Source organism: Monomorium pharaonis, chromosome 6 (assembly GCF_013373865.1).
Source record: "Monomorium pharaonis isolate MP-MQ-018 chromosome 6, ASM1337386v2, whole genome shotgun sequence".
NCBI classification, from domain to species: domain Eukaryota; kingdom Metazoa; phylum Arthropoda; class Insecta; order Hymenoptera; family Formicidae; genus Monomorium; species Monomorium pharaonis.
This window is the reverse complement of record NC_050472.1, coordinates 9,444,456-9,459,166: the sequence shown is the minus strand read 5'-3', so window position 1 is coordinate 9,459,166 and position 14,711 is coordinate 9,444,456. Positions and strand designations below refer to the sequence as shown.

Below are 14,711 nucleotides of genomic sequence, written 5' to 3'. Positions count from 1 at the left end.
AATCCTGTGCACTTTATTCCTGCGGAAGAAGGGAATACGAAATGGAGTGAAAATTCCGAGCGCACTTCGGCGCAATGATTTACATAATTCCTACTCATATTACTCCGGTTACCTTCGTAAAATTAAGTATTTAAATTAAAATATACAACAGAAAGATAAACTTATGAAATTAATTACGGAATTACAAGTTAACTCCATCGAGATACCGTATAATGTATATATTTTACGCGCCTTCGCCTCTTTCCGCGTTTGCTTTTCGTGTTTTTTAAAATGCAACCCGGGCGCGACCAGAAAACCGATAATCCGAGTTGCTTTGCATAAAGATAAATAAAGATGAAGAAAAAGATAAGAGACTCACTTGAGCCCCTGATAAGTCCCGAGTTTGTCAAGGACATCAGTAGAGGGTACTCCAAGAACTCTGTCAATTACATGAACAATCCCATTAGTAATGGCGATGTTGGGGATAATAATAGTAGCGTTTCCACCGCTGCCCTCTACGGTGACGGTTGAAATCTCCGTTGATCTCCACACCACATCGAAGTAAAGCATTTTATTGTAGGCGGCGGTCGGCACCTGTAAGAATCCGAGCCGGACTCCGTGAAGGAAACGTTCGCGACCCTTCCAGAATTACATTAAACATCGAAACTGCGCCAAAGGGCAAAAGAAAGAGAGACGTAACTCTTCGTGTACAAAAAACATGTACACAGACAAGACACTACACAGAAAAAGAGGACATTCTTTTTTCAGAACATTCTTATTTTCCAAATATGCTAAACATTAGAATAAAATTATACAAGCATTAAATAGACATAATCGGCTTATACATGATTTGCTTATTACATGATCTGCTTATTACATGACTTGTTTATTACATGAAGAATAAGTAGTTTTATTAAGAAAAATATATTTTTATTATTCAATAATAATTTTCAGAAAAAAATGAATCGAAAAAAATATCGAATAAAAAATGACTTTTTTTAAATTAGAAATTTTAATATTATTTTTAAAAATAAAATCACATATTGTGCTCGTTAGACTAATATAATATTGGAAAAATATACTTTTTGTTAAAATTTAAAATTCTGAAATTTTTTAAAATTTATTGTACAAGCAAAAAAATTTTTTAATATAAAACAATAATTGATAAACATAATATTAATTTTATACTGTTTAAGTATTGCAATTTAATTACTGTTTTAATATTTGATATTAATATTTGGAACTATTTTTTCTGTGTAGTCGTAATACAACAGACGTCAATTCTTCGAAAGCACGTGATATTCACCGTTTAGATCATGCTGTTTTTAATGTATAATTTGTTAACTGGATCAAAGAGATTTAAATTCACGTAATTTCACCAAGTTTTATAATTTAAAGAAAATGTTTCACTCGAAAGATAAACCAAGCGTACAGAGATTCAAATGTAGAAATCTGTTCAAACTAATTAAGGTGATTTCGCTTTCTTCGGAGAATTGGCACATAAGTCGATCTCGTGCACAAATAGGAACTATCACACAGCACAGACATAGATTCGCAATCGGAGAGGCAACAGGAATTAAAAGTTATGTGCGTTACCGTTTCCTCGCACACATAGAGGTGACACAAAGAAGCAAAGCTTGAAATGCCAGGCAGTTAGAAATGAAAGAAATTCCATATGAAGTTACGTGCAATCACATGGATACAACAGTGACACTGAGAAAAGCGACAGGGAAGAGCAAAGGTCGGCGTGTTATGTCTTTTCACGGTTTACAATTTTTGCGTTATTTTTGTTGTTTTCTTTGTTCGATAACGTGACGGCTTCCCGTAATCGTCGCAAGATAAAGACCGATCCGGGGAAAAAATCATTAAAGAGTGTTTAATTTTGGTCTTCTAATGTAGACGCTCCCCTTAATTATGATAAACAACGGGTAAATCGCTTTTAATTAGAAACAATGTGGGCGTGTACCCGAGCGACGTGACATTTTTGTATGGCCGCTGCCGTGTGAGCGATTTACCTGTTGTTTATCACGATTAAGGGGGACGTCTACATTAGAAGACCAAAATTAAGCACTTCTTTATGATTTTTTAAAAATAAAACTAAGCAATGGATGTTTTTGCGATTTTTATCACTTATTGTGCATGTCTTTAGATACTCAAAACAATTTTTATTACAAAATTTTATTCATTTAATTATGAGTTGTAAGCAAAAATGCACAACTGCCTTGACAAATTCCATTTACACGGCATGCATAATAAACATCCAGTAGAATTGGCTGAAAAAAAAGTTTTTTGTAAAATTTATAAGTATAGTTTCTAAGTAAATCTAAGAAAGTCAAAAATTTATTATAAAAAATTTATAATATGTCGCTTTGAAAAAAAAATCGTTTTTGACTCTTTGTTTAAATAACTTTTTTTTGCATTACTTTTAATTTATATTTTAGGTTTACACAGATAATTTAATAACCTTTAATTAAAAAAAGAAGTGGATCTGTTAATTAGTTTTTTTAAATCATGTACGCTGTTTCGAAAAAAGTGTCCTCAGTGTCCTCATACAATTCATTCTTCTCCAACAGCCATTGTTTGTCGTAAAATCTGCTACAACAATTTTGGCTAGTCTTGCGATTTTCATTTAATCTTCCCGCAATATCTCTGTATACTAATCCAATAACTATTTCCATGCATGACATAATTCTAAAAACCGACAAATAGCCTTCATTGAAAATTCCAGTAGCTATGTAGGCAGCAATTTCAATGATTTTGCAGTCGCAATAGAGGTGTCTTGGGGCATGTCGCCAAATCGTCGAATTAAAACTTTCATTGGCATTTTGTGTATACCCACCTAAACACCTCTCAAGTAATTCTTTCCTTGACAGATCTTCTAGCATGTACTTTTTTAAAGACCGTTAAGGATTCTTACCTGCCCGCAGCGGTCAGGACATGCGCAATGCACGTGCTTATTTTGGCCTGATACAATTTGAATCTATATTTGGGACTTTAGGAGCATATTCTACGGATGAAATACTATCGATTTAAGCAAAAAAATTGATTTTTTTTTTAGCCTCTAATGTAGACGCCCCCTTTAATATATACATATACACCGTTACGCAGTAGATGAGACTTGGCAGAGTCAATATTGGTATATGTATACTGCGTCCGTGTAGTGCATTTGGCAACGTAAATAACGCCAATATTACCGATCGATGCGACCCGTAACTACCAGAAATTAGCAACACCTACGACCATTGCGTTTGCACGCGCGGTTTTATAATAATCCCTTCGCAAATCAATTAATAACGTCTCAACTCTGCCGACACATCACGTTGCCGCAACGGTATTAAATCGATGCCTGACAGGCTATTTCTTATTTTTCCGCGGATTTTCGATAATTAGATTTAGCATCAAATTAGAAAACGTAACTATTGCGTCATTTTTCAGTTAGTCTGTGACGGCAATGGTTTTATGCGAACAAACGATCGCCGAGCTGACATTTAGGTACCACCCGCTGTATCCTCCATTGCCGCTCGATGCACGCATATCCGAATGTTTATTTATATTAGTCGAACGTTAACTTATTAACAAGTGAATGAATTAAAGCCAACATCCCGTATTGACGTTGCTGAACCAGTTCAATGGGTATTAAAGCATAATTAGATGTATCAAAGATTTCGCGTAATTCCGTTCATTATGGCTCGGGAAACGCGGCGCGATCAAGATATTGACGAGTTGAAACGCGTTAGATTTGTAATCGCCGCTTTAGATGTAATTAATTTTACCGCGTATCAGCTCTCTCTCTCTCTCTCTCTCTCTCTCTCTCTCTCTCTCTCTCTCTCTCTCTCTCTCTTTATCTCTCTCTCTCTCTCTCTCTCTCTCCGGGCGTAAGTATAGACGGACATGCTTTTCAGTGCTCTGCTTTTAATTTCTTTTACTGACGTTCGTTGCTCTTCGGAGCCTTTTTCTTCCAGATAGCAAGTCAAGGACGCTCTTTCTTGACATCCTATCTTTGTCATAAATACCTCTCCGGCTTTTTAGGTATTTTTTCCGATATTTCTTGATCCTATTATCATTGATCTTTCCAGAATCCGTCACTTGATGCTGGCTGCCTTCGCTCTGCGCACACGTCACGGACTGTGGTGCGGTTCCGTCTCTACGGACGGTCTTCTCTCGGACGGCCTTCTGCTAGCGGACTCCTCGGTGTGAGTATTTCCAAACAAACCGACAAATTCATAATTCCCCCAGCAATTGTCAACGCACACTCTTACAGTCATGACGCTTACCTGCGCTCACTGTAAAAAAATTTATCTCCGCTGCAAATGCACTTCATAGCGTCTGTTCTATGCGACATCTTTTTTACAAGGAGTGTATTATGGTATCTCTTGCTGGGTCGTTCGAATTTACTGTCTGCCCGGCTCAAGGGAGTACCGGGTATTCTTGCTCAATTTGCTGATGTCACGCGCCTAGTGCGGGCTTGTCTAATTTTTTCTCATTTTTCGGAGGACTCGATCGGCGGCATGTCCGACTTCAAGGGATTTCTCACGAGAGGCCTTCATTTGCGCACAGTACAATTGGACACGTTGCAATTGCCCACCGTGCTATTAGACACGAAACATTGCGCACCGTTCAATTGCGCACCGTTCAATTGGACACCGTTTGATTGGACACAGTTCAATTGCGCACCGTTCGATTAAACACCGTTCGATCGCGCACCGTTCGATTGCGCACCGTTCAGTTGCGCACTTTTCAATTGCACACCACTTAAGTCGCAAACCCATGTGGTGCAGTGGATGCTTTACATACACACACACACACACACACACACACGGGGGGAGGTGTAAGGGGGCCTTCGGCCCCCCTCCCGCACCCCCCGTTCAAGTCGCTAACCTATGTACACATTGCAAACGCAGCCATAATGTGTGAATATTTAATATGCGTTTGATTGAACGGTGTACAATTGAACAGTGTGCAATTGAACGGTGTGCAACTAAACGGCGTGCAATTGAACGGTGTGCAACTGAACGGTGCGCAATCGAACAGTGTCCAATCAAACGGTGTCCAATTGAACGGTGCGCAATTGAACGGTGCGCAATGTTTTGTGTCTAATAGCACGGTGGGCAATTGCAACGTGTCCAATTGTACTGTGCGCCACTGAACCTTTCCCCTTCACACCACGCTGCTGCAGAGGATTAATAGAAAAGAAACCAAACTTTAGGATCGTGCATCGATCAACGCTAAGCTCGGCACTCGAGCTAAACATTCAGCGGTGTATTTTTTTGCATGAAAGCTTCGACGCCAAATCAAATGCCCTTTCCATTACCACTGTGGAGCTTGACAAACGTATCAGTGCCTTTGAGAAATTGCCTTCGCCGCTACTGCGGGACCGCTTTAATTCGAGGCTCGCCTCGTTGCTCTTGAGAGAGTAGGACTCGACACTAAGGTCATCCTGTTTAGAGTTAAGGAGAGCAACCATGAGAATCTGCGTTCTATTGACATCAGCATCGCCGGTGTACTCAACATCGAAGTCGCTCCAACTCACGTGGATTGTTTCCGCATTCCTGCATCGGGCGTCTTCGTTCGGTGGTTGCGCGCTTGTCTTCCTGCGACGTCCGCGATCATTTGATTAATGGGAAGGACGTATTGAGGGAGCAAAAATTTCCGCCTCCCTGGCTGGCTCTCCCATTGACATTAATGAGAGACTGCTGACATTCGTTCGTGTGGCCTTTGGCGTGGCGAGGTCAGGGATGGTTTGCTGTTTGGCGCTTGGGTTCGAGGTGGTCACATTGATGTAAAGCGTTATCCCTATGCACTCTTCATACGCGTGCGCTATATCAAGCATTTAGAGACTATTGTCGCTGACGCTCTTCAGCGAGTATCCGCTCCTCTTTTTGTTTTTTTCTCGACTACTTTGTCAGATCGACGGGGAGCCGCTGGGTTCTGTTGCTGCTGGAGCTGATGCTGGCGCTGCTGCTGACGGCGCTGCTGGAGCTAGGTGGTTTGGCTGCGCCCCGCCACCGCCTTCGGTACGTGCGAACGTTCGAGAGCAGCCTTTTTTCACGGGTGCCCCTGCCAGACGTAGTGCTATTTATAAAAGACCTGCCTCTCGTAAAGATGAATTCTTACCTTCCGGAGCTTCGGGGCCACGTTGTGCGCTGGGCTTATGTAAATTGTCAGTCTCTCCTCCCCCACTTTCTCGACTTTTACGATTATTTTTCGCGTAATCACTACGACCTAATTACATTATCCGAGACTTGGTTAAAATCTTAAGTGCCTGATAAATTTGTTCACTTACCGGGTTATCGATTTGTAAAACTCGACAGGATAGAGAGGGGGAGGGGTGTTGACTTGTTTGCGTGCCAATGCATTGGGGTCATTGTTTTTGCCTTCTTGCCCGTGCAATACTTTGCTCAACCTGATTGTTACAGTTTCTTGCGTACCTTTCTGCCATGAGGTCGACCATTCCTGTTTGCGATAATCTATTGCCCTCCGAAGCTAGGGCACTTCTCGCTGTTTCGAGTCGATTATGAGAGGCTGCATCCCTCCTTCTCCGCTGCGGTCATCATTGGTGACTTCAACACCAAATCTTAATTGTTCCACCTACGATTTTGATCACTTACTTGAGTTCTACTCTAGCAATCACCTTTTCATCATTACCAATGACAATACCAATCATACGTCCTTGTCCCACACCCGCTTAGACCACTGCTTTCTCAGTGATCAATCCCTATTCCTATCCCAACGTTAATTCCCGCTCTCCTTCCTCTCAATGCATGATTTGATCGAGGTCATTTTTGACCTCTATGTTCATCGCATATCTCCTTGCACCTTTTCTATCAGTAATTACTCTAATTTCAACTCAGAGCTATTTTGTTCTTCTTTTCTCTTTTTCGACTGGTCCTTTGTCGGGCTTCTATCACCCTAGATGACAAAGTTCTTATCTTTACACGCTTTCTGTAGGGCGCTCGGGACTCTCTTGCTCCCATTCGCACGGTCAAGGCCAGGAGATCACTTGCACTTTTGTTCGACAACACCATCCGTTGTCTTATGCAGAGGCGTGACGCTTTGCGCAGAGCTTGCCGCCTTCATTTTCCTCCGGTTTTCCTGAGTGCCTTTCTTTCTCTTCGTAACAAGGTTAAACATCTGATTTATGAGGCAAGGACCGAGTACTTGAAGAATCGGCTGGGCTCAATTACAAATACTGCTCGTCGCTGGAATGAACTCAGGTCTCTTGGTCTTGCTAAATCCGGGTCATCTGTAGTCACTGACATTTTTCTAAATAAACTAAATATCTTTTTTACACTGTTCACTTTCCTGGTTCCTCTCCTGATCCTAATCTCGCCTCTTTTTCATCTCGACCCACTCTTTTCTCCGACTCATTCCCATTCTTTATCTTCTCCTACCTTTTTCTGCTCTTTTTCCAGACCTGATACTTCCCCTCTGGCTGACCCCTCCACCTTTTATTTCTTTCATATCACTTCTGACCCTTCATAGGGCTCTAATCAGATCCACCTCGTACTTTATTTGACCGGATGGCATCAGTCGTAGACTAATTATGGATGGCCTGTCTGTTACCTTCCCTTTCGTTCTCGACCTGCTCAACGCGTCCTTGAACTCCTGTACGTTTCCTTCCTCCTAGAAACTTTCCCATATTATTTCACTTCCAAAGACTAGAACTCCTGCGTCGTTCTCAGATTACTGTCCTACCTCCATCCTCTCCCACATTTCCAAACTCTTAAACAAATCGTATACAACCAACTTTCCACTCACATTGATAATTTTCATTTCTTTGATCCTTTCCAGGCAGCTTTCCACAAAAGTAACAGCACTCAGTTTTTGCTAGACAAGGTGATCGACGACGTCAGGTTGGTCATTGATAAAAGGATGGTCACCCTGCTAGTTTTGTTTGACTTCACAAAGGCATTTGATTCAGTTCGACACGACTTGCTTTTTCACAAGCTGGGTCACCTTTCAGTCTCTCCCTCTGCCATAACTTGGTTCAAATCCTATCTCTCTGGGCGCTCCCAGTAGAGTGAGTCCCAGATGCGCACAGTAATAAACGGATACATTGCGAAATGGACACATTGCAAAACAGATACGTTACGAAACGGACACAGTATGAAACGGACACAGTACGAAAGTGTGTGTGTGTTTGTGTGTGCAAAGCATTCTCTACACCACATGGGTTTGCGACTGTGTCCGTTTCGCACCATGTCCGTTTCACACTGTGTCCGTTTCACTCAGCCTGTTCTGTATGTTTATTACCGTGTGCATCTGGGACGCTCCCTCTCAGTGTGTGGGAGGCCCTGGCGGTTCTTTTTCATCCTGGGCTCATGTCTCATCGAGCGTTTCTCAGGGTTTCGTTCTTGGTTACCTCCTCTTTGCAGTTTTTATAAACGATCTACAGTACTTGTTGCGACACTTCAAGCACATTTTATATATCGACGATTTGTAGATTTATTTTCATTTCCCTCCTCGTGATATTGAGTCTGTCATGATAAGGGTTAATGAGGACATCGTCGCCATCGAACACTGGGCTGCCATCAACTGCCTAAACCTAAATGCCAGCAAAACCAAGGCGATGTTTATGGGCAATTCCAAATACATCAGGAAATAGGCTGACCTCAGTGTCGTGCTGACCCTCAACGGTTCATTTATTGATTTTTTTCAATGGTGCTTCGAACCTTGACGGCCACATTAAGTTGATCTAAGTATATCAGCGTCACATTTTGCAAGATTAATGGTAGATTAATAATAAAGTCTTTTGGAGGCTTAAATTTATAAAAAACTGTCTATCAACCTCGCTTCGCGTTTGGTTAGTGTTCTCCTTAATCTTTCTCATTTCTGATTACTGCGCCGCGATCTTCACCAACCTCTCTGGACAGGAAAACCTTAAGCTGCAGCGGCTTATAAACGCCTGCGTGTGCTTCATATTCGACCTGCGATGGGACGAGCGTGTTTCGCAATCATATCGGCTCTGGGGTGGCTATCGGTTGACAATCATCGAACCTATCTCATCTGTAGTTTCTTGTACGCAATCATTAGGACTGGTACTTCTTCCTACATTGCTACTAACCTACATCCTTATGTGCCCCTCCCCCCCCCTCGCTCGCAATCCCGTGTCTCTTCTCTTGATCTCGCCGTCCGTCCTTGTAGAACTTTTACCTTTCAGCGATCGTTCCTCTACGCAGGTTCTACTCTCTGGAACTTTCTACCAGTCAACATTCGTGCATTCGACATTCTACATACTTTCAAATGCAAACTCTTTAGTTATTTGCAACAACATATGTTGACTTACAATTAGACTCAAATGTATACCTCGGATCTGAGCCTTATTTTTTGCTCATCTCACTCATGCGTTTTGTATTCTTGCGACTATATTTGTTTGTTTTATTGTACTTCATTTACAATTATAACTTTATCTTATGCAATGCGTTGATGTAGCTTGTCGTCCTCTCATATATCTTGTCGCTCTTTTATCTTACAATATCTTTATTGTTACTATCGCGTTTCTTTGGTTTTTCTGCTTTTCTTCTTAATTCTTTTCTATTATATTTTTGTTATTTTTGTATGTTACTTCACTTTATCTTATTGTACTTATTTTTGTGTTCTAAGTTCTTAGAGGGCTCCCTAGAACATTTAATAAATGCATTTCTCTCTCTTTTTCTTTCGACAAGGGCTCTTTGGTTACCTGCAGCAAAGCCGATCTGTTTAACACTATAATTTTCTGTACATTGGCGCGCCAATTGTTGCTCTCACAAATGGGCTCGATTTCTTTTTTTTGTGTCTCAAGTTTTTCAAAATCATACTCTTTCGCAATTATATTTTTATCGTCTCTGTTTTTCTAACTTGCGCTGTGTAGTTCATTTGTTTTTATTTTATTTGACTTGGGTAGGAGGTGTGAGAGGGAATGGTCGTGTGGCGGTGATAATGCATGGATAGAATAGAATTAAGTAGGTATTTTAAGATTTAAGATGAAAAATACATATTATATTGGAAACACGCGCGGAGACTACGGACATCGTAGACAATCGTGAAGACTTTTGACTATACAAGTATGGACTGCTAGTGCCCTAGTTTTCTTATTCACTTCTGTACTGACAATAAGATCTATAGCTAACATCTCCGAGATTTAGGCTGTGCTTTATCCACCAAAGAGAAGGAAATATAAATACATCATAAAAAGCATTAAATAAAATAAAATATACTTTATATTCTATAACTAGTGTTCTCAGTCGGTATATTATTGTATATTAAAAACAGTAGCTAATGAAATAATTCTTGTAGTATGTAAAAATAAACTAAATGATTTTAAAAATGTAAAATTTAGCTATAAACTTCAGTTTATAAGTAGTATTTAACATAAATATTAATTATAGTTTTTAATAAAAATAAACTATTAAGATAAAGGTAATGTAATGTCAGAAGAAAAATTTAAATTTACATGTTTTTTTTATTCTTTAATTCCAATAAATGTAAAAAGATAACCGACTCTTTCTAATTTTCTTGCAGTTGTATTTGACTATTCATTGTTGTAAATTTTTCAGATGCTATATGAGAATGTTTCTCTATGTAAGTGACATTAAGGTCACTCTCCTAAGTGATGTGTAAGAGATTTTAGCCTGCGTTGGTCGTTTGTTAAAAAGTTATAAACAAAAAAAATTGATACATGTTGATCTCCTGAGTTATTAACATTATTAAAGTTGTTAACAAAAAAAGTTTCATAAATACGATACATGATATTTCTGCTTTACTTAAAGTCGCAAAACCATGTGGTGCAGAGAACGCGTGGATGCAAAGGCAGGTCTTCGCCTTTCTCCCAAGTCCTCGCATTAACTTTGATAAAGCACGCATTTTTGCGTACTTTAAAATAAAAAATCTATTAATTTATGCGTGCTTTATAAAAATTAATGCGGGGATGTAGGGGGAAAGCAAAGACCTGCCCTTGCACCCCGCCCACATGTTCTCTGCACCACATAAGTATGCGACTTTGTATAAAAGATTAGGATAATAATAAATTAATACACCTTTTTATTTTAAAGCATGCATAAATGCGTGCTTTATTTTAATAATAAATTTTTTATTTATTGGGGCTAAGTTTCCTTTTGTTAAAATTTACCTATATTTCTTTATAGGATTTAGATTAAGATAATAAAAATTATGTTTAGATTAAGATAATAATAAATTAATAAATTTTTTTTATTTTAAAGCATGCAAAAATACCTGCTTTATATAAATTAATACGTTTTCTGAACCACATAGGTTTGCGACTTTAAGTAAAGCAGAAATATCATGTATCGTATTTATAAAGCTTTTTTGATTAATAACTTTAATAACGTTAATAACTCAGGAGAACGACATATGTCAACATATGTCAAATTACGGGCTAAATCCCTTTTTGTTAAAATTTACCCATATTTCTTTTTACTTGTACATGGTATCAGAAAATTACAGCAAATTTTATAACTTTTTAACGAACGACGAGCGCAGGCTAAAATTTCTTAAATATTACTCGACAGGATGACCTTGACAATATATGTCAAGGTCAAAGTCTTTGGAGCTGGGTCCCATTTTGTTAAAGTTTACTCAAAACATTAATATATTATATGCTCATAGAACGTTATAAAAAGGTTGACATCAGGATGTCAAAATATATTAAACAAAGTACCAATACCAATTGTAATTCCATAACTTGAAGATGTATAGGTACAATTACTTCATTTCTTTTTTTAAATTAATTTGCAGCAAAATGATTGTCACAAAATGATATGTAAGTGCATATGTTTGAAATAATTTTGATTTAACTTATTAAAATTTTGGTGAATTTTTTATTTGTCAATAAAAACATAAGAATTTTATTTAAAAAATATTAGGAACATTGTGTAGCAATCGACTTAATTATTATATTACACGATAAGAAAGATTAATTTTAATTTTTTTATTATATAAGTGTTCAAGAATCATTTAATGGAATAATGTCGCGGCCGGCCAGATGGCAGCAGCTATCGAGGTCGGACAGTTCTGTTGGCAAAGCGCCGTGCAAGCACGGCTCGCGCATGCCCGATGGGCGCAGCAGGCGATGGCACTGTTTCATCTTCGTCTCTGATGAGAGTTCTATGGCTACCGTGCGTACGAACGCGTGAGATAGAGTATTAAGACGGCTTTTATTGTGTTTTTTCATTCCGTGGACATTCGACGCTCTCATCGATAATCAGAATAAGAGTCAGCTCATTAGTCAGTCGCATTAGTGAAAACTCAAGTTCATCAACACCGTCAGCTCAGACTCACCACGTGTAGCGCAAGCCGGCGCCACGCGGACCACACGGCTCAAGGGGCATTAGCATCACTAGGCCGGTGTTCGATTAATACAATTAACCCGTGCGAGTGAGAACAGTTTATTTCATAGTGAAAGACATTGTAAGCTCAATTCAAACTAAGCGCATGTAAATTTTCATATCTATTAACCTCACTTCTGTGATAGATCAGATTCGCTCTGGTCACTGTGTGATATTATAATTAAACCATCCATATTTTACTCGTGAGCATTGCTGCCGCAACGTCCTTTCACCCTGCTCCCATCCGTAGGGTTCCAGCAAATTATATTGCGACATTCGCAAACAATAAGTAAATTAGTAATTAATTTTTCAGCCGTCAAATAGAAATGAAGTGAACTGAGCAATAAAAAATATAATTCTACTAAACAGAATGTAATAAATATATGTCGTCATTACAAGGTACTACGTCAGCTTAAAAAAAGAAAAAAGCCTAATTTGTTAAAAAGGACTAATTTTTGCTCCCAAATAAATAGTTAAATCCGAGTAGATATAACTTGCCCACGTTCGAAATGGCCACGCGTAAATTTGGCCACTTTCGAAATGGCCACGTTCGGAATGGCCACAGGAAATATTGCACGTGGTTCAATATGCCCACGTTCGGAACGACCACGTTCAGAATGGCCAAAGGGAAATATTGCACGTAGTTCAAATTGCCCACGTTCGGAACGACCACATCCGAAACGGTCACGTCCGAAATAGCCACTTTCGAAACGGTTACGTTCGAAACGGCCACGTTCAAAACGGGAGCGTCCCAGATGCGCACAGTAATAGACGGACACAGCAGGCTGAGTAAAACGGACACAGTAACAAACAGACGCAGACCAAACAGACACAATAATAAACGGACACAATAACAAACGGACACAGTAACAAACGGACACAGTAACAAACGGACACAGTAACAAACAGACACAATAATAAACGGACACAGTAATAAATGGACACAGTAACAAACGGACACAGACCAAATGCGCACGGATCAAATGCAATCCATGTACATTGCAAGCAGAGTAAAGTCCACATAAGTTAGTGACTTGGACGGGGTGGGCCGATGGCCCCCCTTGCACCCCCACCGTGTGTGTGTGTGTGTGTGTGTGTGTGTGTGTGTGCGTGCGGGTGCGTACGGGCCCGCGTGAAGCATTCTCTGCACCACAAGGACTGCCCCGATTGCGCACATAAGCGATAGAACACAGTAGTATTTCCTAATCGGACACAACTTCAATTGGACACAGACCCGACTGAACATAGTTCCAATTAGACACGGGATCGATTGGATACGGTCCCGATTGCATTCCGTTTCGATCGGACACATATCCTATTGGACAAAACAGCAATCGGACACATAACGTTTGAATTGGACATAGAATCAATTGTACATGGATCCGATTGCACACGGACCCGATTGCACCCGGATTTGATTGTACACCGATCCGATTGCACACGGACCCAATTTCGCACCGACTCGTTTGCACACGGATCCGATTGTACACGGACCCGATAGCACACCGACCCGTTTGCACACGAACTCGATTGCACACGGACCCGATTGCACACGGACCAAATGGCGCACCGTTAGCACACGAACCCAATTGCACATGATACGACTTTGCGTTGCAGATAGTACATAGATTAGCGACTTTGACGGGGTAAATGCGGGAGGGGAGCAGAAAGCTCTCTTTGCGAGTGAGTCCCAGATGCGCACAATAATAAACGGACACAGCAAGCTGAGTGAAACGGACACAGTAACAAACGGACACAGATCAAACGGACACAGTAATAAACGGACACAGTAACAAACGGACACAGTGCGAAACGGACACAGTAACAAACGGACACAGACCAAATGCGCACAGAGTGAAACGGACACAGTGCGACACGGACACAGACCAAATGCGCACACTGCACATACGCACGGACCAAATACACACACGGAAAGTCGCAAACCCATGTGATGCAGTCAATGCTTTGCACGCGCGCGCGCGCGCGCGCGCGCGCACACACACACACACACACACACACACACACGGGGGGGGGGTGCAAGGGGGGCCTTCGGCCCCCCGTCCCGCACCTACTCCGTCCAAGTCACTAACCTATGTGGACTTTACTCTGCTTGCAATGTACATGGATTGCATTTGGTCCGTGCGCATGTGCAGTGTGCGCATTTGGTCTGTGTCCGTTTGTTACTGTGTCCGTTTATTACTGTGTCCGTTTGTTACTGTGTCCGTTTGTTAATGTGTCCGTTTCGCACTGTGTCCATTTATTACTGTGTCCGTTTGTCACTGTGTCCGTTTCACTCACAAGGGAACCTCGCGAACTCGAAAATTCTGATTTTAATGAAACTTGGCATAAATGTAGAGGGGATAAATACATGAATTTAGAAATTTATCGTAGCTGTCCATAAACAGTTTA

General features: G+C 40.4%; 1 protein-coding gene across 3 annotated transcripts in view; it reads right to left on the bottom strand.

Annotated features, from left to right (window-relative positions):
- LOC105837331 (fasciclin-1) overlaps nt 1-14,711 on the bottom strand; it is a 412,374-nt gene that overhangs the window by 98,427 nt on the left and 299,236 nt on the right. For all 3 annotated transcript variants that reach the window (XR_004963764.1, XM_036288707.1, XM_036288708.1), the window contains exon 10: nt 359-573. Coding sequence is in view for 2 of the 3 variants with exons in the window: in XM_036288707.1 (XP_036144600.1) it covers nt 359-573 (215 nt within the window). In the remaining variant the exon portion in view is untranslated. The remainder of the gene's footprint in view (nt 1-358; nt 574-14,711) is intronic.